At 44.4% G+C, this 24,970-nt stretch overlaps 1 protein-coding gene across 9 annotated transcripts in view; it reads left to right on the forward strand.

Moving 5' to 3' along the window:
* FCHSD1 (FCH and double SH3 domains 1) overlaps positions 1-14,977 on the forward strand; it is a 148,747-nt gene extending 133,770 nt beyond the window's left edge. For 3 of the 9 annotated variants that reach the window (XM_056517075.1, XM_056517073.1, XM_056517072.1), the window contains exons 18-21: positions 2,053-2,258; positions 5,228-5,312; positions 9,298-9,365; positions 14,389-14,968. In XM_056517075.1, coding sequence (XP_056373050.1) covers positions 2,053-2,258; positions 5,228-5,312; positions 9,298-9,365; positions 14,389-14,448 — 419 coding nt within the window. In that variant the 3' untranslated portion in view covers positions 14,449-14,968. Of the gene's footprint in view, positions 1-2,052; positions 2,259-5,227; positions 5,313-6,760; positions 6,964-9,297; positions 9,366-14,388 lie in introns of all 9 variants that reach the window. The other 6 variants (XM_056517077.1, XM_056517078.1, XR_008843171.1 and 3 more) reach the window with 5 other exon arrangements.
* Positions 14,978-24,970: the final 9,993 nt, after the last annotated feature.

Consider the following 24,970-nt stretch of genomic DNA (forward strand, 5'->3'; position numbering starts at 1 on the left):
AAAAAAACCTTTTGATATATTATAGATTAATGTATGCAGAATAACTTTCCAGTTGCTTGTTATTAAAAAATATGCTTCTTTCTGTTTAATTTTCCACTTTGAAAAAATGACCACTAGGGGTCTCCCTACCAGTCCTTTTTATAGATTTTAGACTCGTGCTGGAGTCCTAAATCTCAGACTGCAGCCAAGACACAGACAAGCTCAGCAGGCAGCTCTAAATCTTCTCCTCTCTGTTTACAACCGCATGTGCAGAGAGAAGAAAGATCGGAGCTCAGATACTAAAATGAATGAGGGCATGCAGTAAGGCAGAGTAGGGAGTATGCCCTGCTGTCCTATGAGCACAGTGCTGGCTCCTGCCTGGCAAAAAAGTATTTATCCAGCCACCAATTGTGCAAGTTCTCCCACTTAAAAAGATGAGAGATGCCTCTAATTTTCATCATAGGTATACCTCTACTATGAGAGACACAATGAGCAAAAAAATCCATACAATCACATTGTCTGATTTTAAAGAATTTATTTGCAAATTATGGTGGAAAATTAGTATTTGGTCACCTACAAACAAGCAAGATTTCTGGCTCTCACAGACCTGTAGCTTCTTCTTTAAGAGTCTCTTCTGTCCTCCACACGTTACCTGTATTAATGGCACCTGTTTAAACTTATCAGTATAAAAGACACCTGTCCACAACCTCAAACAGTCACACTCCACTATGGCCAAGACCAAAGAGCTGTCGAAGGACACCAGAAACAAAATTGTAGACCTGCACCAGGCTGGAAAGACTGAATCTGCAATAGGCAAGCAGCAGCTTGGTGTGAAGAAATCAACTGTGGGAGCAATTATTAGATAATGGAAGACATACAAGACCACTGATAATCTTCCTCGATCTGGGGCTCCACACAACATCTCACCCTGTGGTGTCATAATGATCACAACAACGGTTAGCAAAAATCCCAGAACCACACGGGGGACCTAGTGGATGACCTGCAGAGAGCTGGGACAAAAGTAACAAAGACTACCATCAGTAACACACTACGCCGCCAGGGACTCAAATCATGCAGTGCCAGACTTATCCCCCTGCTTAAGCCAGTACATGTCCAGGCCTGTCTGAAGTTTTCTATAGAGCATTTGGATGATCCAGAAGAGACTTCTGAGAATGTCATATGGTCAGATGAAACCAAAGTAGAACTTTTTGGTAAAAACTCAACGCGTTGTGTTGGGAGAAAGAATGCTGAGTTGCATCCAAAGAACACCATACCTACTGTGAAGCATGGGGGTGTAAACATCATTCTTTGGGGGCTGTTCTTCTGATAAGGGACCAGGACGACTGATCCGTGTAAAGGAAAGAATGAATGGGACCATGTATCATGAGATTTTAAGTGAAAACCTCCTTCCATCAGCAAGGGCATTGAAGATAAAACGTGGCTGGGTCTTTCAGCATGACAATGATCCCAAACACACCACCCGGGCAACAAAGGAGTGCCTTTGTAAGAAGCATTTCAAGGTCCTGGAGTGGCCTAGCCAGTCTCCAGATCTCAACCCCATAGAAAGCCTTTGGAGGGAGTTGAAAGTCTGTGTTGCCCAGTGACAGCCCCAAAACATCACTGCTCTAGAGGAGATCTGCATGGAGGAATGGGCCAAAATACCAGCAACAGTGTGTGAAAATCTTGTGAAGACTTTCAGAAAACATTTGACCTCTGTCATTGCCAACAAAGGGTAAATAACAAAGTATTGAGATGAACTTTTGTTATTGACCAAATACTTATTTTCCCCCATCATTTGCAAATAAATTCTTTAAAGATCAGACAATGGGATTTTATGGATTTTTTTTTTCTCATTCTGTCTCTCATAGTTGAGGTATACCTATGATGAAAATTACAGGCCTCTCTCATCTTTTTAAGTGGGAGAACTTGCACAATTGGTGGCTGTCTAAATACTTTTTGCCTCACTGTATATATTGAGTGTTTACTAGTCTAAGGCAATGCACAGTGCTGCTGTCGCGTTGGTGTCTTTTGTTTTGTATACTGTTTTTTTACATTCATTATTACTCTCTGCAGTGTCTCTTGCTAGAGCTCTTTATGACTACGAAGGTCAGAGTGAAGAAGAGCTCACGTTTCCTGAAGGAGCCATTATCCAAATTATTCGTAGGGAAGAAGGCGGCATCGATGATGGCTTTTGGAAAGGAGAATTCAATGGCCGGGTTGGAGTCTTTCCCTCACTTGTCGTTGAAGAATTAACTGGAGATGATCCAGACTCTCAGGAGGTCTGTACGCTCAGATAAAAATGGTGAATGAGGGTTCTTTGTTTTGCCACGGTGTTAGGGCCCATTCACAATCCGAAATATCCACCTGGAGAAATTCTGCAAGCACCATCTGAATTGATCGGAGCTGGGACTACCGTCTCCATTCTTCTGGCAGGTTCCGGAATCTGAGTTTCCGTACCCGAATTTTCAGCCACGGAATTGCTGCAGTGCGCAAGGTGCAGTAGGATCCCTTTGGAAATAATTAGAGATGAGCGAACTTACAGTAAATTCGATTCGTCACGAACTTCTCGGCTCGGCAGTTGATGACTTTTCCTTCATAAATTAGTTCAGCTTTCAGATGCTCCGATGGGCTGGAAAAGGTGGATACAGTCCTAGGAGACTCTTTCCTAGGACTGTATCCACCTTTTCCAGCCCACCGGAGCACCTGAAGGCTGAACTAATTTACGCAGGATAAGCCATCAACTGCCGAGCCGAGAAGTCCGTGACGAATCGAATTTACTGTAAGTTCGCTCATCTCTAGAAATAATGGAAGGCTGCTGTATCAGAAGCAGAATTCTGTAGTAGGAATGGGCCCTTAGAAAATCAGTTTATCCAGGAGGAGACTGAATAAAATACTTTCCGACCATTTTCTATTAGGAGAAAAAATTCTTACGATTTCTAGATCATATACTATACATTTTTATATCTACCTTTTTTATTTTCTACCTTTTTGTCATTGTGCGCCCATTTACAGTAAACATTAAAGGGTTAGTTCCACCTGAGAAAATGGAAGATGGGAAATACCCTCTGCATGATTGACGGCCCGCTTCATCACTCTGCCGCCTAAGCGGACAGAGCAGAGAGGGGACGCAGGCCATCAATCACACCGAGGGGGCATCACTATGGCCAGAGCAATGGGACCAAGTAAGTACAGTGGTCCCTCAACATATGATGGTAATCCGTTCCAAACGGACCATCGTTTGTTGAAACCATCGTATGTTGAGGGATCCGTGCAATGTAAAGTATAGGACAGTGGTCTTCAACCTGCGGACCTCCAGATGTTGCAAAACTACAACACCCAGCATGCCCGGACAGCCAACGGCTTCTCCTAAGGAACTACATTGTTAGTAAGTAAGGAGGTGAGAAACTGGTCATCTACATACGGTATATAAAACTCTATATATGTGTGTGTGTTCCAGCATCACGTCCAAACGGCTAAAGATATTAACATGAAACTTGGCCACATGTTACTTATATGTCAACAACAAACATAGGATAGGTGATTTAACCCTTACTCACCCCCATTTGCCAGGGGCGGGGTTTATGTTTAAAGTCCCATACAAGTCTTTGGGAAATATATATTACTGCATAAATTCCAAACAGCTGGAGATATTTCGATAATGCTTGGTCACATGTTACTTATATGTCCACTTAAAATATAGGATAGTTAATTTAACCCTTAACTACCCCCATTTGTGAGGGTCTGTTTTTTTTTTTAATTAAAGTCCCATGCAAATCAATGGGAAATGTATGTTCTCACATAACTTCTGTACGGCTGGAGATATTTCAATACCTGGTCACATATTACGGGTCGGGATAGGAGGACGGGATAGTCGCGATAGGAGGTCGAGATAGGAGGTCGGGATAGGAGGTCGGGATAGGAGGACGGGATAGGAGGACGGGATAGGAGGACGGGATAGGAGGACGGGATAGGAGGACGGGATAGGAGGACGGGATAGGAGGACGGGATAGGAGGTCGGGATAGGAGGACGGGATAGGAGAAGCTTCCTCTGTTGATTTTTCTCCACAACAAGGATGAGGAAAAAACGGGCATCGCCGGGTACTCTGGTGTGAATGTATGTATATGTATATATATATATAAGAATAAAATAAGTAAAATAAAAATAATCCAGCACCATAATGGGGGCTCATTTTGTCACCCAGTAGCCAAAGACATAAGACCATCCTGAACTAGTCCCCCTTTCTCCTCTTGAGTAGGTATGCCCTTGGTTCTGGTACTATGCATTTAGATAGTCTTAACTTTTTTGGCATGTTGTTATGTTACATGTTTGTGCTAAAATAAAATAAGAATTCTGAAGACTTTCCGAATGCATTGTGTATCAACAAAAAAAGTAGAGCGGAAAATGTAATATTCTGTAACAACTTTCTACCACACTATGACTGTGAAGTATCATACAGCACAAATCTGAACACAAATTCTGAGTTAGCTTATGGAATATACCAGGGATCTCCAAACTGTGGCCCTCCAGCTGTTGCAAAATGACAACTCCCAGCATGCCCGGACAGCCGTAGGCTGTCCGGGCATGCTGGGAGTTGTCGTTTTGCAACAGCTGGTGGTCCACAGTATTGTCACAGCTGGAGATCCACAGTTTGGAGACCACTGAATTAAAGGGGTTATCCAGGAAAAAACTTTTTTTTATGTATCAACTGGCTCCAGAAAGTTAAACAGATTTGTAAATTTCTTCTATTAAAAAATCTTAATCCTTTCAGTACTTATGAGCTTCTGAAGTTAAGGTTGTTCTTTTCTGTCTAAGTCCTCTCTGATGACACGTGTCTCGGGGAACACCCAGTTTAGAAACAAATCCCCATAGCAAACCTCTTCTAAACTGGGCGTTTCCCGAGACACGTGTCATCAGAGAGCACTTAGACAGAAAAGAACAACCTTAACTTCAGAAGCTCATAAGTATTGAAAAGATTAAGATTTTTTAATAGAAGTAATTTACAAATCTGTTTAACTTTCTGGAGCCAGTTGATATACAAAAAAAAGTTTTTTTTCCTGGAATACCCCTTTAAATTCTATTTACTATTATCTCTGTTGGGAGTTGTCGTTTGGCAACAGCTGGTGGTCCACAGTATTGTCACAGCTGGAGGTCCACAGTTTGGAGACCACTGAAATAAATTATATTTACTATTACCTCTGTTCCATCTTCGTTCAGTCTGGTAATATTCCTTTATTTTTATTCCTGCAGGACCTCCCGTCCCCAGCACCACCTCCATTCCTACCCCCCATGCTTTCTCCACTGTCTAACCAAAGACTGTCAGCCAGCGATGCAGGTATTTAATGCTTTATAATGGCTTCTCTCTTCCTATTCAAAGGGGAGTGCGGCACATTTCTAGGGGGTACTCACAAGCTACTATCGCCTCATCCTTCTGAGCAGGAAGAGGATATACACTCACTGGCCACAAGGCAGCAACTCATTGCATTTAGGCATGTAGCCATGGTCAAGACTTGCTGAAGTTCAAGCGAGCAGCAGAATGGGGAAGAAAAAAGATTTCCGTGATTTTGAATGTGTGATGGTTGTTGTTGCCAGATGGCTGGTCTGAGTAATTCAGAAACTGCTGATCTACTAGGTTATTTAGACACAAGCAACTCTAGGGTTCACAGAGAATGGTCCAAAAAAAGAGAAAGTATCTAGTGAACAGCAGTTGATGTCATAGGAGAATGGGCAGACTGGTTCAAGATGACAGAAAGGCGACATTTACTTAAATAACCACTGGTTACAACCAAAGTATGCAGAATACCATCTCTGAAGGCACAACATGTCCAACCTTAAAGCAGATGGGCTACAGCAGCAGAAGACCACACCGGGTGCTACAAAACTGAGGCTACAATTCACACAGGCACCAAAATTGGACAATGGAAGATTGAAGAACGTTGTCTGGTCTTATAAGTCTCAATTCCATCTGTGACATTCCGATGTCAGGGTCAGAATTTGGTGTAAACAACATGAAAGCCTGGATCCTGCCTTGTATCAGTGGTTCAGGCTGGTGGTGAAATAGTGTGAGGGACATTTTCTTTGCACCCTTTAAACCACATACAGTGGTCCCTCAACATACGATGGTAATTCGTTCCAAATGACCCATCGTTTGTCGAATCCATCGTATGTTGAGGGATCCGTGCAATGTAAAGTATAGGAAGCTGTACTCGCCTGTCCCCGCCGCTCCGGACCAGGTCCTCACCGCTCCCGCTGCTGTCCCAGGGGCTCCCGATGCTGTCCCGCTGCTTCGGTGTCTTCTTCGCGATCCTCCGGCTTCTTTTGCATCTTCTGCAGGGTCCGGGCCTCGCTTTCTGGTGACGTTATTACGCTGCTGCGCCGGCACGGTGTACGTAGTGACGTAATAACGACGCCGGAAAGCGAGGCCCGGACCCTGGAGAAGATGCAGAAAACGCCGGGGGATCGCGAAGTGGACCCGGAGCAGTGGGGATAGGTAAGTAAACTTGTCCGGTATGCTTAAACTGCTATCCGACAGCAGCTTAAGCATTTTGCGCTGTCAGATAGCAAGATAGCAGTTAATGCGATGGCCCCGACATATAAAAGCATCGTATGTCGATGCTGACATCGACATGCGATGGCCTCTGAGAGGCCATTGTATGTCGATTTTATCATATGACGGGGCCATCGTAGGTCGGGGGGTTACTGTAGTACCAATTGAGCATCGTTTATAAGTGACAGCCTACTTGAGAATAGTTACTCACCGTGTCCATCCCTTTATGACCACAGTGGACCCATCTTCTGATGATACTTCCAGCAGGATAATGCCCCATGTCACATGACATCATCTCCTACAGGGCAATGAGGTCACTGGACTCCAATGGTCTCCACAGTCACCAGATCTCATCCAATAGATCACCGCTGGGATGTGGGGGAACCGGAGATTCTCTCAGTCTTCAGCAACTGTGTGATGTCATCATGTCCATATAGAGGTACTGTGTGATGTCATCATGTCCATAAAGAGGAACTGTGTGATGTCATCATGTCCATATGGAGGAACTGTGTGATGTCATTATGTCCATATGGAGGAACTGTGTGATGTCATTATGTCCATATAGAGGAACTGTGTGATGTCATCATGTCCATATAGAGGAACTGTGTGATGTCATCATGTCCATATAGAGGAACTGTGTGATGTCATCATGTCCGTATAGAGAAACTGTGATGTCATCATGTCCGTACAGAGGAACTGTGTGATGTCATCATGTCCATATGGAGGAACTGTGTGATGTCATTATGTCCATATGGAGGAACTGTGTGATGTCATCATGTCCATATAGAGGAACTGTGTGATGTCATCATGTCCATATAGAGGAACTGTGTGATGTCATCATGTCCGTATAGAGAAACTGTGATGTCATCATGTCCGTACAGAGGAACTGTGTGATGTCATCATGTCCATATGGAGGAACTGTGTGATGTCATCATGTCCATATGGAGGAACTGTGTGATGTCATCATGTCCATATGGAGGAACTGTTTGATGTCGTCATGTCCATATGGAAGAACTGTGTGATGTCATCATGTCCATATGGAGGAACTGCGTGATGTCATCATGTCCATATGGAGGAACTGCGTGATGTCATCATGTCCATATGGAGGAACTGCGAGATGTCATCATGTCCATATGGAGGAACTGCGTGATGTCATCATGTCCATATGGAGGAACTGTGTGATGTCATCATGTCCATATGGAGGAACTGTGTGATGTCATCATGTCCATATGGAGGAACTGTGTGATGTCATCATGTCCATATGGAGGAACTGTGTGATGTCATCATGTCTATATGGAAGAACTGTGGGATGTCATCATGTCCATATGGAGGAACTGCGTGATGTCATCATGTCCATATGGAGGAACTGTGTGATGTCATCATGTCCATATGGAGGAACTGTGTGATGTCATCATGTCCATATGGAGGAACTGTGTGATGTCATCATGTCTATATGGAGGAACTGTGCGATGTCATCATGTCCATATGGAGGAACTGTGTGATGTCATCATGTCCATATGGAGGAACTGTGCGATGTCATCATGTCCATATGGAGGAACTGTGTGATGTCACATGTCCATATGGAGGAACTGTGGGATGTCATCATGTCCATATGGAGGAACTGTGGGATGTCATCATGTCCATATGGAGGAACTGTGTGATGTCATCATGTCCATACGGAGGAACTGTGCGATGTCATCATGTCCATATGGAGGGACTGTGTGATGTCATCAAGTCCATATGGAGGAACTGTGTGATGTCATCATGTCCATACGGAGGAACTGTGCGATGTCATCATGTCCATATGGAGGGACTGTGTGATGTCATCATGTCCATATGGAGGAACTGTGTGATGTCACCATGTCCATATGGAGGAACTGTGGGATGTCATCATGTCCATATGGAGGAACTGTGGGATGTCATCATGTCCATATGGAGGAACTGTGTGATGTCATCATGTCCATATGGAGGGACTGTGTGATGTCATCATGTCCATATGGAGGAACTGTGCGATGTCATCATGTCCATATGGAGGGACTGTGTGATGTCATCATGTCCATATGGAGGAACTGTGGGATGTCATCATGTCCATATGGAGGAACTGTGGGATGTCATCATGTCCATATGGAGGGACTGTGGGATGTCATCATGTCCATATGGAGGGACTGTGTGATGTCATCCTGTCCATATGGAGGGACTGTGTGATGTCATCATGTCCATACGGAGGAACTGTGTGATGTCATCATGTCCATATGGAGGAACTGTGTGATGTCATCATGTCTATATGGAGGAACTGTGTGATGTCATCATGTCCATATGGAGGAACTGTGTGATATCATTATGTTCATAGGAAGGAACTGTGTTTCTAGCACCTTGTAAAAAGTATGGACGAAGAATGAAGGTGAAAGGGGTCCAACCTGGTACTAGCAAGATGTACCTTCTAAAGTGGAGAGTGAGTGTAGTTGGCTGTACAATAGGCACTGGTCCCCATGTGGTGTTCACTTCATTGGCAGCTGATCACAGTAGTATATAAGGTCAGGGTGATGTCAGTGGTAAGGAATACAAGCAGCACGGAAGTGATACGTCAATGTGAGACTTTTCACTAAGAATGGAGATAAGCTGAGAAATTCTTGTTTAGATTTTTTGGGCTGTAAGGCAGATCCCTGGCTAGTTCTTTGGGTCGATGAAGAATTTGCAGTAAGCCTCTATATAGAGTGTGTTCCTGGCAGAGATCTAGTGCAGTAAGCAATGTGATTTTATGTTTATTTTTCAGACTCCAGACAGAACGGTTCAGGGAGCGCTCACAGCTCTCCAGACTTTGCAGCGACACGCTTGAGACCAGTAAGTGTCTTCAGAAATAGAAAAAGAGGATTCTCTTCCATTGTCCCCTACCATCTATCTATGTGCTCCAGATTTTATTGTTTTGTTAGATTTCACACATTTGAGTTATAAAACAAAAAAAGATGGACAAAACCCTTTTAAAGTTTTAAGCTTTAATACAAAATAATAATAGTAATAACAGATGCCGCACTAGTCCCAGTGTTTCCTATGGGGGCACATTGTGCTGTAGAAGTAGTACAAGGTTTAGTGGGGTTTTCTCAACCCAAAAATACCTGGATAGAGGGTTGTTTTAACCCTGAGATGACCATATGAATTAAGAGGCTCGGGTCCCATGCTTGGTGGAAAAATGCTTTAGAAGAATTCATGGATCCGGTTCATGCATATAACTTCAAATAAAAATCCCTTTGGTTCACATCTCCCTAGTATATCAGGATTTTTCCATGGCTTCATAAAGTCACAACATATGCATATCTAACAGTTGCAGCGTGCATATAACAGTAAGGTCCCCTCTGAACCCCCATATAATAGTAAAGCCCACCTCTGTGCCCCCATAGAGTAGTTAGGCTGCACACTGTGTCTCCATGTAGTAATTAGGGACACCTCTGTACCCCAATATAGTAGTTCGGGCCTCTTCTGGACTCTCTGTATTTTTTAGACTCCCCCTAGTATTAGGTCCCCTGTTGTATTGCTTCCCCTCTGTAGTATTAGGTCCCCTGTGTATTGCTTCCCCTCTGTAGTATTAGGTCCCCTGTTTTATTGCTTCCCCTCTGTAGTATTAGGTCCCCTGTTGTATTGCTTCCCCTCTGTAGTATTAGGTCCCCTGTGTATTGCTTCCCCTCTGTAGTATTAGGTCCCCTGTTTTATTGCTTCCCCTCTGTAGTATTAGGTCCCCTGTTGTATTGCTTCCCCTCTGTAGTATTAGGTCCCCTGTTGTAGTGCTTCCCCTCTGTAGTATTAGGTCCCCTGTTGTATTGCTTCCCCTCTGTAGTATTAGGTCCCCTGTTGTATTGCTTCCCCTCTGTAGTATTAGGTCCCCTGTTGTATTGCTTCCCCTCTGTAGTATTAGGTCCCCTGTTGTAGTGCTTCCCCTCTGTAGTATTAGGTCCACTGTTGTAGTGCTTCCCCTCTGTAGTATTAGGTCCCCTGTTGTATTGCTTCCCCTCTGTAGTATTAGGTCCCCTGTTGTAGTGCTTCCCCTCTGTAGTATTAGGTCCCCTGTTGTATTGCTTCCCCTCTGTAGTATTAGGTCCCCTGTTGTATTGCTTCCCCTCTGTAGTATTAGGTCCCCTGTTGTATTGCTTCCCCTCTGTAGTATTAGGTCCCCTGTTGTATTGCTTCCCCTCTGTAGTATTAGTTCCCCTGTTGTATTGCTTCCCCTCTGTAGTATTAGTTCCCCTGTTGTATTGCTTCCCCTCTGTAGTATTAGGTCCCCTGTTGTATTGCTTCCCCTCTGTAGTATTAGGTCCCCTGTTGTAGTGCTTCCCCTCTGTAGTATTAGGTCCCCTGTTGTAGTGCTTCCCCTCTGTAGTATTAGGTCCCCTGTTGTAGTGCTTCCCCTCTGTAGTATTAGGTCCCCTGTTGTATTGCTTCCCCTCTGTAGTATTAGGTCCCCTGTTGTATTGCTTCCCTTCTGTAGTATTAGGTCCCCTGTTGTATTGCTTCCCCTCTGTAGTATTAGGTCCCCTGTTGTATTGCTTCCCCTCTGTAGTATTAGGTCCCCTGTTGTATTGCTTCCCCTCTGTAGTATTAGGTCCCCTGTTGTATTGCTTCCCCTCTGTAGTATTAGGTCCCCTGTTGTATTGCTTCCCCTCTGTAGTATTAGGTCCCCTGTTGTATTGCTTCCCCTCTGTAGTATTAGGTCCCCTGTTGTATTGCTTCCCCTCTGTAGTATTAAGTCCCCTGTTGTATTGCTTCCCCTCTGTAGTATTAGGTCCCCTGTTGTAGTGCTTCCCCTCTGTAGTATTAGGTCCCCTGTTGTATTGCTTCCCCTCTGTAGTATTAGGTCCCCTGTTGTATTGCTTCCCCTCTGTAGTATTAGGTCCCCTGTTGTATTGCTTCCCCTCTGTAGTATTAGGTCCCCTGTTGTATTGCTTCCCCTCTGTAGTATTAGTTCCCCTGTTGTATTGCTTCCCCTCTGTAGTATTAGGTCCCCTGTTGTATTGCTTCCCCTCTGTAGTATTAGGTCCCCTGTTGTAGTGCTTCCCCTCTGTAGTATTAGGTCCCCTGTTGTATTGCTTCCCCTCTGTAGTATTAGGTCCCCTGTTGTATTGCTTCCCCTCTGTAGTATTAAGTCCCCTGTTGTATTGCTTCCCCTCTGTAGTATTAGGTCCCCTGTTGTAGTGCTTCCCCTCTGTAGTATTAGGTCCCCTGTTGTATTGCTTCCCCTCTGTAGTATTAGGTCCCCTGTTGTATTGCTTCCCCTCTGTAGTATTAGGTCCCCTGTTGTATTGCTTCCCCTCTGTAGTATTAGGTCCCCTGTTGTATTGCTTCCCCTCTGTAGTATTAGTTCCCCTGTTGTATTGCTTCCCCTCTGTAGTATTAGGTCCCCTGTTGTATTGCTTCCCCTCTGTAGTATTAGGTCCCCTGTTGTAGTGCTTCCCCTCTGTAGTATTAGGTCCCCTGTTGTATTGCTTCCCCTCTGTAGTATTAGGTCCCCTGTTGTATTGCTTCCCCTCTGTAGTATTAGGTCCCCTGTTGTATTGCTTCCCCTCTGTAGTATTAGGTCCCCTGTTGTATTGCTTCCCCTCTGTAGTATTAAGTCCCCTGTTGTATTGCTTCCCCTCTGTAGTATTAGGTCCCCTGTTGTAGTGCTTCCCCTCTGTAGTATTAGGTCCCCTGTTGTATTGCTTCCCCTCTGTAGTATTAGGTCCCCTGTTGTATTGCTTCCCCTCTGTAGTATTAGGTCCCCTGTTGTATTGCTTCCCCTCTGTAGTATTAGGTCCCCTGTTGTATTGCTTCCCCTCTGTAGTATTAGTTCCCCTGTTGTATTGCTTCCCCTCTGTAGTATTAGGTCCCCTGTTGTAGTGCTTCCCCTCTGTAGTATTAGGTCCCCTGTTGTATTTCTTCCCCTCTGTAGTATTAGGTCCCCTGTTGTAGTGCTTCCCCTCTGTAGTATTAGGTCCCCTGTGTATTGCTTCCCCTCTGTAGTATTAGGTCCCCTGTTTTATTGCTTCCCCTCTGTAGTATTAGGTCCCCTGTTGTATTGCTTCCCCTCTGTAGTATTAGGTCCCCTGTTGTAGTGCTTCCCCTCTGTAGTATTAGTTCCCCTGTTGTAGTGCTTCCCCTCTGTAGTATTAGGTCCCCTGTTGTATTGCTTCCCCTCTGTAGTATTAGGTCCCCTGTTGTATTGCTTCCCCTCTGTAGTATTAGGTCCCCTGTTGTATTGCTTCCCCTCTGTAGTATTAGGTCCCCTGTTGTATTGCTTCCCCTCTGTAGTATTAGTTCCCCTGTTGTATTGCTTCCCCTCTGTAGTATTAGGTCCCCTGTTGTATTGCTTCCCCTCTGTAGTATTAGGTCCCCTGTTGTATTGCTTCCCCTCTGTAGTATTAGGTCCCCTGTTGTATTGCTTCCCCTCTGTAGTATTAGGTCCCTTGTTGTATTGCTTCCCCTCTGTAGTATTAGGTCCCCTGTTGTAGTGCTTCCCCTCTGTAGTATTAGGTCCCCTGTTGTAGTGCTTCCCCTCTGTAGTATTAGGTCCCCTGTTGTATTGCTTCCCCTCTGTAGTATTAGGTCCCCTGTTGTATTGCTTCCCCTCTGTAGTATTAGGTCCCCTGTTGTATTGCTTCCCCTCTGTAGTATTAGGTCCCCTGTTGTATTGCTTCCCCTCTGTAGTATTAGGTCCCTTGTTGTATTGCTTCCCCTCTGTAGTATTAGGTCCCCTGTTGTAGTGCTTCCCCTCTGTAGTATTAGGTCCCCTGTTGTAGTGCTTCCCCTCTGTAGTATTAGGTCCCCTGTTGTATTGCTTCCCCTCTGTAGTATTAGGTCCCCTGTTGTATTGCTTCCCCTCTGTAGTATTAGGTCCCTTGTTGTATTGCTTCCCCTCTGTAGTATTAGGTCCCCTGTTGTATTGCTTCCCCTCTGTAGTATTAGGTCCCCTGTTGTATTGCTTCCCCTCTGTAGTATTAGGTCCCCTGTTGTATTGCTTCCCCTCTGTAGTATTAGGTCCCCTGTTGTATTGCTTCCCTTCTGTAGTATTAGGTCCCCTGTGTATTGCTTCCCCTCTGTAGTATTAGGTCCCCTGTTGTATTGCTTCCCCTCTGTAGTATTAGGTCCCCAGTTGTATTGCTCCACCTCTGTAGTATTTGATCCCTCAGTAGTATTAGGTTCCCTGTATTATTAGGCCCATGAAAGAAAATTGCACCTCTAGCAGCTCCACTTTGTCCTCCCGCTGAGCTGTCCTCCTTGCAGTGTCTTTCCTCTCCAAGTAGGCTGCATGTTATAGTGACTCTGCCTGCACTGAAAATTCACAGAGTAGCGAAGCTGCTTGGTGCACCAAGAGGCAACAGAAGTCCTCTGCTGCAACTGAAGTTCTGGCACACTCACAGTATATCTGAGTGAGCTCCGCTCTCCTTTGCAGTTTATAAGTGCTCACTCCTTCCTGCGGAACTCACCTTGTGGGTGCTGTCCCCTTCCATGGTGCCGCAGTGCACAGTTTTGGAACCTTTGCCAATTAACCAGTGCAAGCATAGACGCGTTTCTGGTGCTTAGGCACCTATAATCATGATTTACCATGATTAAGGGTGTGTAAGCCCCAGAAATGTGTCTGTTTCCACTTGGCAAAATGTTATTTAAATCAAAAAGTTTAAGTTTTATTCTACATGAACTGCATCAAGCGTTCTTCTAAAGAAACTGCACAAGTGTCCAGGATCAAGGACACAGGATCTGTGTAACTCTCAGCAGTGAGCTGTAATCCCTTTTTCTTTGCCTTCTCACCATCCAAGTAAGAGACACCCAAAAAAGATTTTTTTTTTGTTTTTGTTTTTTTAAATTGGTGTCATTTCATAAAATCTTTTTCGTACGGCAGATGCGGGCAGCGCCTCCACCTCCGACAAAAGGAACCGAGAGTACGTCATCTGATCACTGATCCCCAGAGGAAGGCAGCTGCTGCATGTTTTATTAACCCCTGCTGGACAGGCACGCAGCTCTCGTTCAGAAGATGCTGGTGCGATGCAGTCTTGTGCAGCCATTCAGACTCGGAAAGAACCTTCTTGAGATTACCAAAGAGACTGACATTTCCTTAAAGAGACAGTATTCCATGAGATGTGGCCCTATGTTAATATTTAATGGATTGCTGTAAAGAACTTTCTTTTTAAAATGCAATCTTTGCACTTTTAGTATATTGTAAGGGATTGTATTACATATGTTAATATAAAATTATATTGTTCTTCAAGGGCTTTGTGTAAAGACAGATATAGAGTAAAATAAAGCTGCTTCATGGGACAGCAATAATCTTTGATGCCGTTTTCTATTGATTTTTGGTCATTTCTTTATTCATGGAAACTGAGTCATTTCCTTAATATATAATGGGGCAGATTTATCAAAACCTGTGCAGAGGAAAAGTTGCCCATAGCAACCAATCACTTCTTCCTTCTTTCATTTTTAACCCCTTCCCGCTATAGGACGTATACATATGTCCCAGCACCCGACACATTCGCGCGCTGGGCCGCATGCATACGTCGCAGCGGGCAGCACAGGAGATCGGCGGCGGGTCCCGGCGATCGCGCCGGTCCCGGCAGCATTAACCCCATAGATACGTGATCAGGATTGATCATGGCATCTATGTGTTGACAGGGGGAGCACGCGATACGATCGCGGGTCGCCGTTGGTTGCTATGGCAGCAGGAGGTCAGATCATGACCTCCTGTCTGCCTGCTACGGAAGCCTGTGAGATCCAGCCACAGGCTGGATCTCACAGGTTGTAGTGTATGCAGCTGATCGGGTCATACTGTGTTGCAGTACAAATGTATTGCAGCATAGTATAATCTGTAAAAAATAAAACATAAAGTTGATCAATAAAAGTATGAAGTGTAAAAAAAATAAAAAAAATGACCCTTTCACAATAATAGTCCTGTATTATCACCAAAAAAGATCAAAAACACAAATCATATACATAATAGATATTGCAACGTCCGTAATGACATGTACTATAAAACAAAATGTAAATTATCCCACACGGTGAACGCTGTAAATAAAAAAAACAACTAAAAAAGCACGACATTCGCCAATTTTGGTACAAATAGCGGAATAAAAAAGATGAAAAAGTTGCACGTATTGCAAAAATGATACCAATGAAAAGTACAGCTCATCCCGCAAAAAAATAAGCCCTTACTCAATGGCGTCAGACGAAAAATAAAAAGTTACGGCTGTTGGAAAATGAATGTCAGAAAAAAAATTTTGCTCAGAAAAGGAAAAAGAACATAGAAAGCGATATAAAATGGGTATCGCCATAATCGTACCGACCCACAGAATAAATGTAACATCACTTTTATCGCACAGTGTACACATAACAAATAAAAAAAAAACACCAGAAATTTTCCAGTTTTTCACAATATTTTGGTGTTTTTCATTAAAAATGCTGCATGCTTCAACAAAAATGCACCACTTATATAAAGTCCAATATGTCGCATGTCAAATAAAAAAAAAAAAAAGAGCTTGGGCATTAAGGTAAAAAATGGGTCCATCCTTAAAGGGGTACTCCGCCCCTGGCATCTTATCCCCTATCAAAAGGATAGGGGATAAGATGTTAGATTGCCGCGGTGCCACTGCTGGGGACCCCTGGGATCCCCGCTGCAGCACCCCGCTATCATTACTGCACACAGCGAGATCACTCTGCACGTAATGACGGGCGATACAGGGGCCAGAGCAGCGTGACGTCATGGCTCCGCCCCTTGTGACATCACAGCCCGTCCCCTTAATGCAAGTCTATAGCAGGGGGCGTGATGACCACCACGCCCCCTCCCATAGACTTGTATTGACGGGGGCAGACCGTGACGTCACGAGGGGCGGAGCCGTGATGTAACGATGCTCCGGCCCCTGTATTGCCCGTCATTAAGTGCAGAGCGATCTGCATCTGCGCAGTAATGATAGCGGGGTGCTGCAGCGGGGATCCCAGGGGTCCCCAGCAGCGGCACCGCGGCGATCTAACATCTTATCTCCTATCCTTTGGATAGGGAATAAGATGTCTAGGGGCGGAGTACCCCTTTAAGGGGTTAACAAGGCCTCACCAAAATGAAAGAAGGGATCTGATTGGTTGCTATGGGCAACTGGGCAACTTTTCCTTTTGCACAGGTTTTGATAAATCTCCCCCAATGTTTCAGCCTGTGTTATTATCCTGAGCTGCATTCACAAGTCTGCAGGCTTCAGTGCCGAAATCTCCCAGACTTCCCTGCTGGATCACTACCAGTTTAGAGCTTGTATTGGGGATCTGCATTCAGGTAAGTGTCATCTTTACAGTCGAAGACTGTCCTGGCATGCTGGGAGTTGTAGTTTTGCAACAGCTGGAGGCACGCCTGTTGGGAAACACTGGTATAGAACATTGATTTGCAAAACTGGCACTGCCCACCCCCTCGTCTTTCCATAAAAATGGTCGTATGTAGATAAATCAAAAGAGGCAACATTAGTTAATTAGTTTTTATTCTTACATAGATAGGAAACATGGCAACATCATTTTAGATGCAAATCACATGTAAGGCCCCTTTCACATTACAGGTATCGTCCTGCTCTTTTACTGCCGTTATTTTACAATAACCGATAAAAAAAACTGATTCAATAAATGGTAATAACGGATGATAACTGATGACTAGAGATGAGGGAATTTACAGTAAATTTGATTCGTCACGAACTTCTCGGCTCGGCAGTTGATGACTTTTCCTGCATAAATTAGTCCAGCTTTCCGGTGCTCCCGTGGGCTGGAAAAGGTGGATACAGTCCTAGGAGACTCTTTCCTAGGAATGTATCCACCTTTTCCAGCCCACCGGAGCACCGGAAAGCTGGACTAATTTATGCAGGATAAGTCATCAACTGCCGAGCCAGGAAGTTCGTGACGAATAGAATTCACTGTAAGTTCGCTCATCTCTACTGATGACCATCATCCATTATTTTTAATGTTTTTTTTCTTAAAAAAAACCTGATGTTCTTCATCCATTATCCGTTATTACCTATTACATCCATTGTTTTTTATCAGAATTTTAACATTTTTTTTTTTAAATCTGTACTGAGCATGGTCAGTAAAAAAAAAAAAAAAAAAAAAAAGGATGTTAAAAAAATGACAATAATGTATGATAACGGATGTTTTGTTTTTTTTTTTCAAAATCCGTTTCCCATAGACTTCAATGTAAAATTTTAACGGCCGTTTTTTTCTCCTTTTTTATTTATTTATTTATTTTTTTTTTGCCGGTGCATTGCCGTGGAATGAGATTTGCCATAGAATGAGATGGTCCGCCTCCATCACATCCTATTGGCTCTCTCTTGTCACGTGACATATTTAAACGTCACGCATCGATGCGCACAGCATTGTCAATTTGGCTATCACAGGGAGAGGATCTCCTCACCCTGTGATAGCTGAAGCTGTACGGAGCTCTCATGGCCTCTGTGGCCCGACAGAAATTCACACATGTACGCAGCTCATACGGCTGCCTCATATACATTTACTGTTGATCCACAGCGCTATCGGGATCCCTATGCCCGATGGCGCTGTCATCAGGATCCCCACGCCCGCAGCTGTACTCCCCGTCCCCCGCAGCTGTACTCCCCGTCCCCCGCAGCTCTACTCCCCGTCCTACGCAGCTCTACTCCCAGTCCCCCGCATCTCTACTCCCCGTCCCACGCAGCTCTACTCCCCGTCCCACGCAGCTCTACTCCCCGTCCTACGCAGCTCTACTCCCCGTCCCCTGTGAACGCTCAGGGAGCGATCCACAGCGCTATGGGGATTCCTATGCCCGATGCCGCTGTCATCAGTGTGCGTCCCCGCGAGCGCCCCATGCCCGCAGCTCTACTCCCCGTCCCGTTAACGCTCAGGGAGCGGGGAACAGAAAGTAGAGCATCGGGCGCAGGTAAAGTAGTACTGCGCATGCGCAGCACTACGCGAATAACTTAACCTGCGCCCGATGCTCTACTTTCTGTCCCCCGCTCCCTGAGCGTTAACGGGACGGGGAGTAGAGTTGCGGGGGACAGGGAGTAGAGCTGCGGGGGACGGGGAGTGGAGCTGCGGGCGTGGGGCGCTCGCGGGGACGCACACTGATGACAGCGCCATCGGGCGTAGGAATCCCCATAGCGCTGTGGATCGCTCCCTGAGCGTTCACAGGGGACGGGGAGTAGAGCTGCAGGGGACGGGGAGTACAGCTGCGGGGGACGGGGAGTAGAGATGCGGGGGACGGGGAGTACAGCTGCGGGGGACGGGGAGTACAGCTGCGGGGGACGGGGAGTAGAGATGCGGGGGACGGGGAGTACAGCTGCGGGGGACGGGGAGTAGAGCTGCGGGCGTGGGGCGCTCGCGGGGACGCACACTGATGACTGCGCCATCGGGCATCGGGATCCCGATAGCGCTGTGGATGAACAGTAAATGTATATGAGGCAGCCGTATGAGCAGCGTACATGTGTGAACTTCTGTCGGGCCACAGAGGCCATGAGAGCTCCGTGCAGCTTCAGCTATCACAGGGTGAGGAGATCCTCTCCCTGTGATAGCCAAATTGACACTGCTGTGCGCATCGATGCGTGACGTTTAAATATGTCACGTGACAAGAGAGAGCCAATAGGATGTGATGGAGGCGGACCATCTCATTCTATGGCAAATCTCATTCCACGGCAATGCACCGGACCCAAAATCAGTGCATGCTCCGTCTTTTGTTCCGGCAAAAATAATGGACATTGGTAAAAAATGAACATGCCTGATGCAAAAGGATGGTCAAAAAATCCCATTGACATGAATGGGATTTTTTGACGGCCATTTTCACTACTTTTTGCCGGGAGTAATAATGGAGGTTTTAACAGGATGATACCTGTAGTGTGAAAGGGGCCGAAGTCACACAACCAAAATATTTGTACAACTCGATGTTGCGCGACTTTATTACCGTTAGGAAAAATTAATTTAAAAAAATAGCCAAATAATAGTTGCATTAAGGCCTAGGGTGGCAAAGTTACAACATAGTCACAGATGGATTTTTTGCAACTGTTTCCTTCCATTCATTCTATGTCACATGTCACAATGTGACACCATTTGCTGTATATTTAATTTTTATTACTATTTATTTTTAAAGCACCCTTGGTTCCAGGGCGCTCAACATGTGTGTAGTCCTAACCTAGTGGTCTCCAAACTGTGGCCTACCCAATTGGCTGTCCGGGCCTGCTGGGAGTTGTAGTTTTGTAACAGTTTGGAGACCACTGGCCTAACCTAATGGTGAGTTCTCATGAATTGTTATGATATATGTCAGTGGTCCCCAAACTGTGGCCCTCCAGATGTTGCAAAACTACAATTCCCAGCATGCCTGGACAGCCGTTGGCTGTCCAGGCTTGCTGGGAGTTGTAGTTTCGCAACGTCTGGAGGGCCACAGTTTGGGGACCACTGATATATGTTTATAGTATACAGACCATATTCCGGAGACTTCAGATGTCCAGCTATGGGCAGACAGTGTATACCTATTCATCCATTGTTACACGTGCTCATTCATTACCTACCGCCTCCTTGTAAACCTCCAAAATATGTCTGTAAGAAACCATATCAGAAGCGATTGTTATTGCACTGGAAACAAATAGAGAAAACAGACCTGGTCGCACATCCACAACATGCACCTTGATCTAAGGCTTCTCGGCAACGTTTATTAAACTAACAGGTCGTTAGTGTTTTTTTATGATCATGAAGTGCAAGCCCACCAGCCACGTCACGGCCACCTGTAAGTAGTGGGTCCCTAGCATAAAATGGTGTACCACTGGGCGGCGACCACCACCGCCCCAACACCAGTGCCCACAGAGGGAAGGACCCACTGGCAGAGCAGCCCCAATGCCACTCAAACCAGTCCTAGGGCCGCGCCTCCCCATAGACACCTTAATGGTAAAATTTTAAGACATTACACCGATCCAGATCCGGGTCAGATACACGCCCCCTGACCTGGAATCCTGGTTTGGCGCCCATTTAAATGTTCCGTTCCATCATTTTTATATCTGCAATCTGAAGAAGGGATATGCTGATCCCGAAACGCGTTATTGCCTGCATTTTAAAAAACAGTTTTATTTATTATATATAAATAAATCTTTTTAACCTACATCTTGCCTGAACCATTTCTGGACCGAGCAGCGCTGGACACAAGGGCCTCCTTTTTCCTCCTCATCCCCATAGACACGGTGCCGTGGCAGCAATTGACGCCGCACAGCACCACACCAGTGTGAACAAGGTGTAACAAGCTCACTTACCATGCATGCGCTCCCAGTCAGACTGGGAGGCTGCCAGAAAGGAAAGAGCCCTGTGCAGCTACCTGCTAATTTATATAGGGCTGAGGGGGAGGGGCAGAGTGCAGACCAAGTAAAAACAACAAAAAAACGGGGACTGGTTTGAATGGCATTGGGGCTGCTCTGCCAGTGGGTCGTTCCCCCGTGGGCACTGGTGTCGGGGTGGTGCTGGTCGCTGCCCAGTGCTACGCCATTTTATGCTAGGGTCGTTAGGGACCTGCTACTTACAGGTGGCCGTAACGTGGCAAGTGGGCTTGCACTTCATGATCATAAAGTACAGTAACGACCTGTTAATTTAATAAATGTTGTTGAGAAGCATTTGAATGTTGTGGATGTGCCACCATGTCTGTTTTCTCTATTTGAATTTACATTTAGAACTGGAAACCATTAGCATATCCAATGTGGTCTTCATTGACATTCCAATTCAGTACTGGGCAATCTTGAGAGTAGTGTTTCCCAACCAGGGTGCCTCCGGCTGTTGCAAGACTTCAACTCCCAGCATGCTCGGGCAGCCAAAGGCTGCCCGAGCATGCTGGGAGTTTTAATTTTGCAACAGCCGGAGGCACCCTGGTTGGGAAACACTACTCTAGACCAAAACAGTCTTGTCATAGGGGTTCTGTGATTTGTAGACCCTTAAAACTGCTGACAGCCCTATAGCAGGAGACAAGAACAAGAGTGTATTGATACCTTGTATACTGGTCATGCAAGACCAGAATGTCTCTTGATGTCCCTGCCGCCACAATGACAAGTGCCAAGGAGGCGGGACCTTCATGTTAAATGCCCAGAGCACTTCAGTATTCCCTCCTCTCAGCTCTAAATGATGTCCTGAGCTGGAGCTAAGGGGTCAGGGAGGTGCCCATACAGAGAGCTCTGGGCACTTAACATGAAGGGCCTGCCTCCTTGGCACTTGTCATAGTGGAAATCAGGACATCAGACATTTTTTTTTCTTTTTATCTAATTTGCTCTCTTTTGGACCAAACCCTACTAGAGAGGACATTTTTTTAAAGTCATGTAGGTTGTAGGACCAGAACTCAAGGTATTACTCGCCCTGTCCTCTATATTGGGTCCTCAGCACCTTTTAGGAGTCAGAACTGTTGACAGATTCCCTACTAACTGCTTGTTCTATAATAATAATAATAATAAGCTGTTGTTTACAATGCTGTTTTTGTAAATGTTACCGTTTAATGCTTTGTTGCACTAAACAAAATAATTTTTTGCCTATGAAAATATTTATTTCTTAATAAAGTTCTGGATTTAAATGACAGATTCTTTTTCTGTTTTATTAAATGTGACATTTCGGCACAGTAACCATACGATATGGAGCTGCTGCAGGCGAATATGAACCTGTTTGCAAGAAGTATTATAAAAATGTTTTGGGGACAAACAGTTTCCATACATAGCCCATTTAACATTTTGGGAGTCCTCTCATTGGGACTAACCCCTACTAGAGAGGACATTGACTTGAAAGTGTTTTTTTTTTCCAATTAAAGTTTTATTTAAAAAACAAATAAAAAAAACATATAAACAAGCATAAAGTACAATCACCGTACAATTATACTGGTGCAAAACAAGTCTACGTTCAGGTTTTACATATCGACTTGAAAGTGTTTTAATGGGACTCATCATATGTTTACCACTCATGTATAGAGGATCTGTGCAAAGTTGACGTCACATCTAGGGTACATTCACACGTACAGGATCTGCTGAATATTCTTATATATATTCTGATGCTGATTTCGCAGGTGTCCTCAAAGAGTAAAAAAAAATATTTGAAAAATTAGAAAACAAAAATGTTTATAAAAAGTGGCAAAAACTTGTATGTACCTTTAAAAGGGTGCCAATGGAAAAAAAAAAAAAAAAACACCTGTCTCGCAAAAAATAAGCCTGAAAAATATAAGAATATTATGATTTAGAACGTAACGACACAAAAACAAATCACATCTAGCCAGGCGGTGCCTGCTGCGCTCTGGTCAGTGAGGACTTACAGACCCGGGCCCATCAGCAGCTGAGGCAGGGTATTTAGATTCCTCCTCAACCTTCTAGGTTTGCTCTTGATTTTAGCTTTTGTCCTGATTTTAGTCCTGTCTCTTTTAGTTCTGACTTGTTATTGTGTTTTAGCCATAGCTGTGCTGTTCTCACCGTTTATCTAGTTGTAACCTGGTCCTGTTTGTCTTGTGATCTGTCTGTACTTACGGTTGGTTTTATCCTGTCTAGTTTGTATCTGTTACCTGTATCCTGACCTGTTTGTGTTTTGTACACTACCTCGGTATAGGTCCTGATCCATTGCTTTCTGCTTTGCCCCTAGTCTGGTGTGTAGTATTTCTGCTTTACCTTGTTTGCACCTGAGCCTGTATTTTGACTTTTGTACTGCACCATTGTATAGGTTCTGATCCTTAGCTTTCTGCATTGCCCCTAGCATGGTGTGTTATATCCGGGTGTTTAGTCTTGTGTGATCCTGTACCTCTGTATCCTGATCGGTATAGTGTCCTTACTTCAATTACCTGTTTACTCACCTTCATTCCTGGTAAACCTGCTGCTAGATATTCCTGGTAACCTGTTTGTCAATACTGTCTAATCTGCCATATTACTTTGTTCCTGAACCTATTAGTCAGCACTCTATATACCTGTTATGATCTCTTCCAGATAACCTGTTTGTTACCACTCTGCATATTTGCCGTTATATATTATACTGGTTTGCTGTTTGTTTGTTCTAGCTTGTTAACCCTTTGTATCCTGACCTATTTCTCTGACCTCCATCCAGTTGTGTTTATTCTTTTGACTTGTTATGCCTTCACCTTATATAGCGCAGAGACCACCGTCCAGTTGTGGATCCTCTGTCTAGGGATGATACGCAAGTAGGCAGGGAAAGGGTTTCTGGGCCAGAGTAGGACCATTTTATTCCCTGCATGAGGTGATATTTGTTTATTTAAAAAAAAAAGTGTTTTTATTGTGCAACATTATTTAAACATAAAAAAATATATGTTAGTTATTGCTGTCACATACTACTTATTCAGTACTTTACGGTAAAAGCAAAACTACCAAATAGCAAAGTACCCCCCTAATAAAAAAAAAATAATAAAAAATAAATAAAAATAAAAAATATATATATATTTAAATAGCTGCAAAAATACAACTTGTCCTGTAAAATGGAAATATGATATTTTTGTTATAAAAAAAAAGATGAAAAGTACCAAACTAGGCTGCATTCTTAAGGGGTTACACATAATTGAAACATGAATCGAAACAGAATGCTGGACCTAAAAACATTATTTGGTTATAAAAAATATTTTCTTTCTGAAACCGCTGGGGACCATGTTATCTATTTCATCTATCGCAAATTACCAGCAATAGAGAACAATCTATCCCCTCGTGCGTGCTGGGATGTGTTTTTAACATTTCTCCAAAAGTCACATTTTATGAGGACACTGGTTGAGCAGGGAGTCAATGGCATGCCTGACAGGCAAGGAAACTGAGCTTGTGGAAGGCAGTGGCGGTCCCTTTCCCGGAAAAATGTGGCCCTGTTCTGACCTCGACCTCCTGATGCTTAGGCCCCTGTATGGGTGACATCTGTTTCTTATTAAATTAGACATTCATGAGCAACCCCCTACCAAAGAACATTTAGGCCACGCTAAAACAAATAGTCTCTACATAACATACACCCTGTTGTCACAGTGAGATCAGCAGATTTGTATCCGTCAAGAACTGGAAAATTTTAAAGACTGCTGTGACAACCAGTTAGTATATCACTACTTGGTATTTTGGGTGTTGGCAGAGGTCTCTTAGTTGATGACTGCAAAGTTATAAAATTATGTTTTTCTAATAAGCTCAAGATCGTAACTTCCACCACTGATCCCTGTATATTTATCTTGCAGGGAGGGGTGGGGGAGAGTGGAGGCATGCATGCATGCATGTTGATGACACTTGAGCTTAGAAGGAAAACATAACTTTATAGCTTATATAGGACGTGTATTTTATCTTGGTATGAGAGATCTTCCTATGATTCTGTTTAAAGGGGTTATCAAGGATAAAAAAAAAATGCTGATTTTTTACAAAGACTAGCACCACCCCTGTTCTCAGGTTGTGTGTGGTATTGCAGCTCAGTACTATTGAAGTGAATAAAGCCAAGTTGTAATATCACATACAACCTGAGGACAGGAGTGGTGCTGT

Source organism: Hyla sarda, chromosome 4, assembly GCF_029499605.1.
Source record: "Hyla sarda isolate aHylSar1 chromosome 4, aHylSar1.hap1, whole genome shotgun sequence".
NCBI classification, from domain to species: domain Eukaryota; kingdom Metazoa; phylum Chordata; class Amphibia; order Anura; family Hylidae; genus Hyla; species Hyla sarda.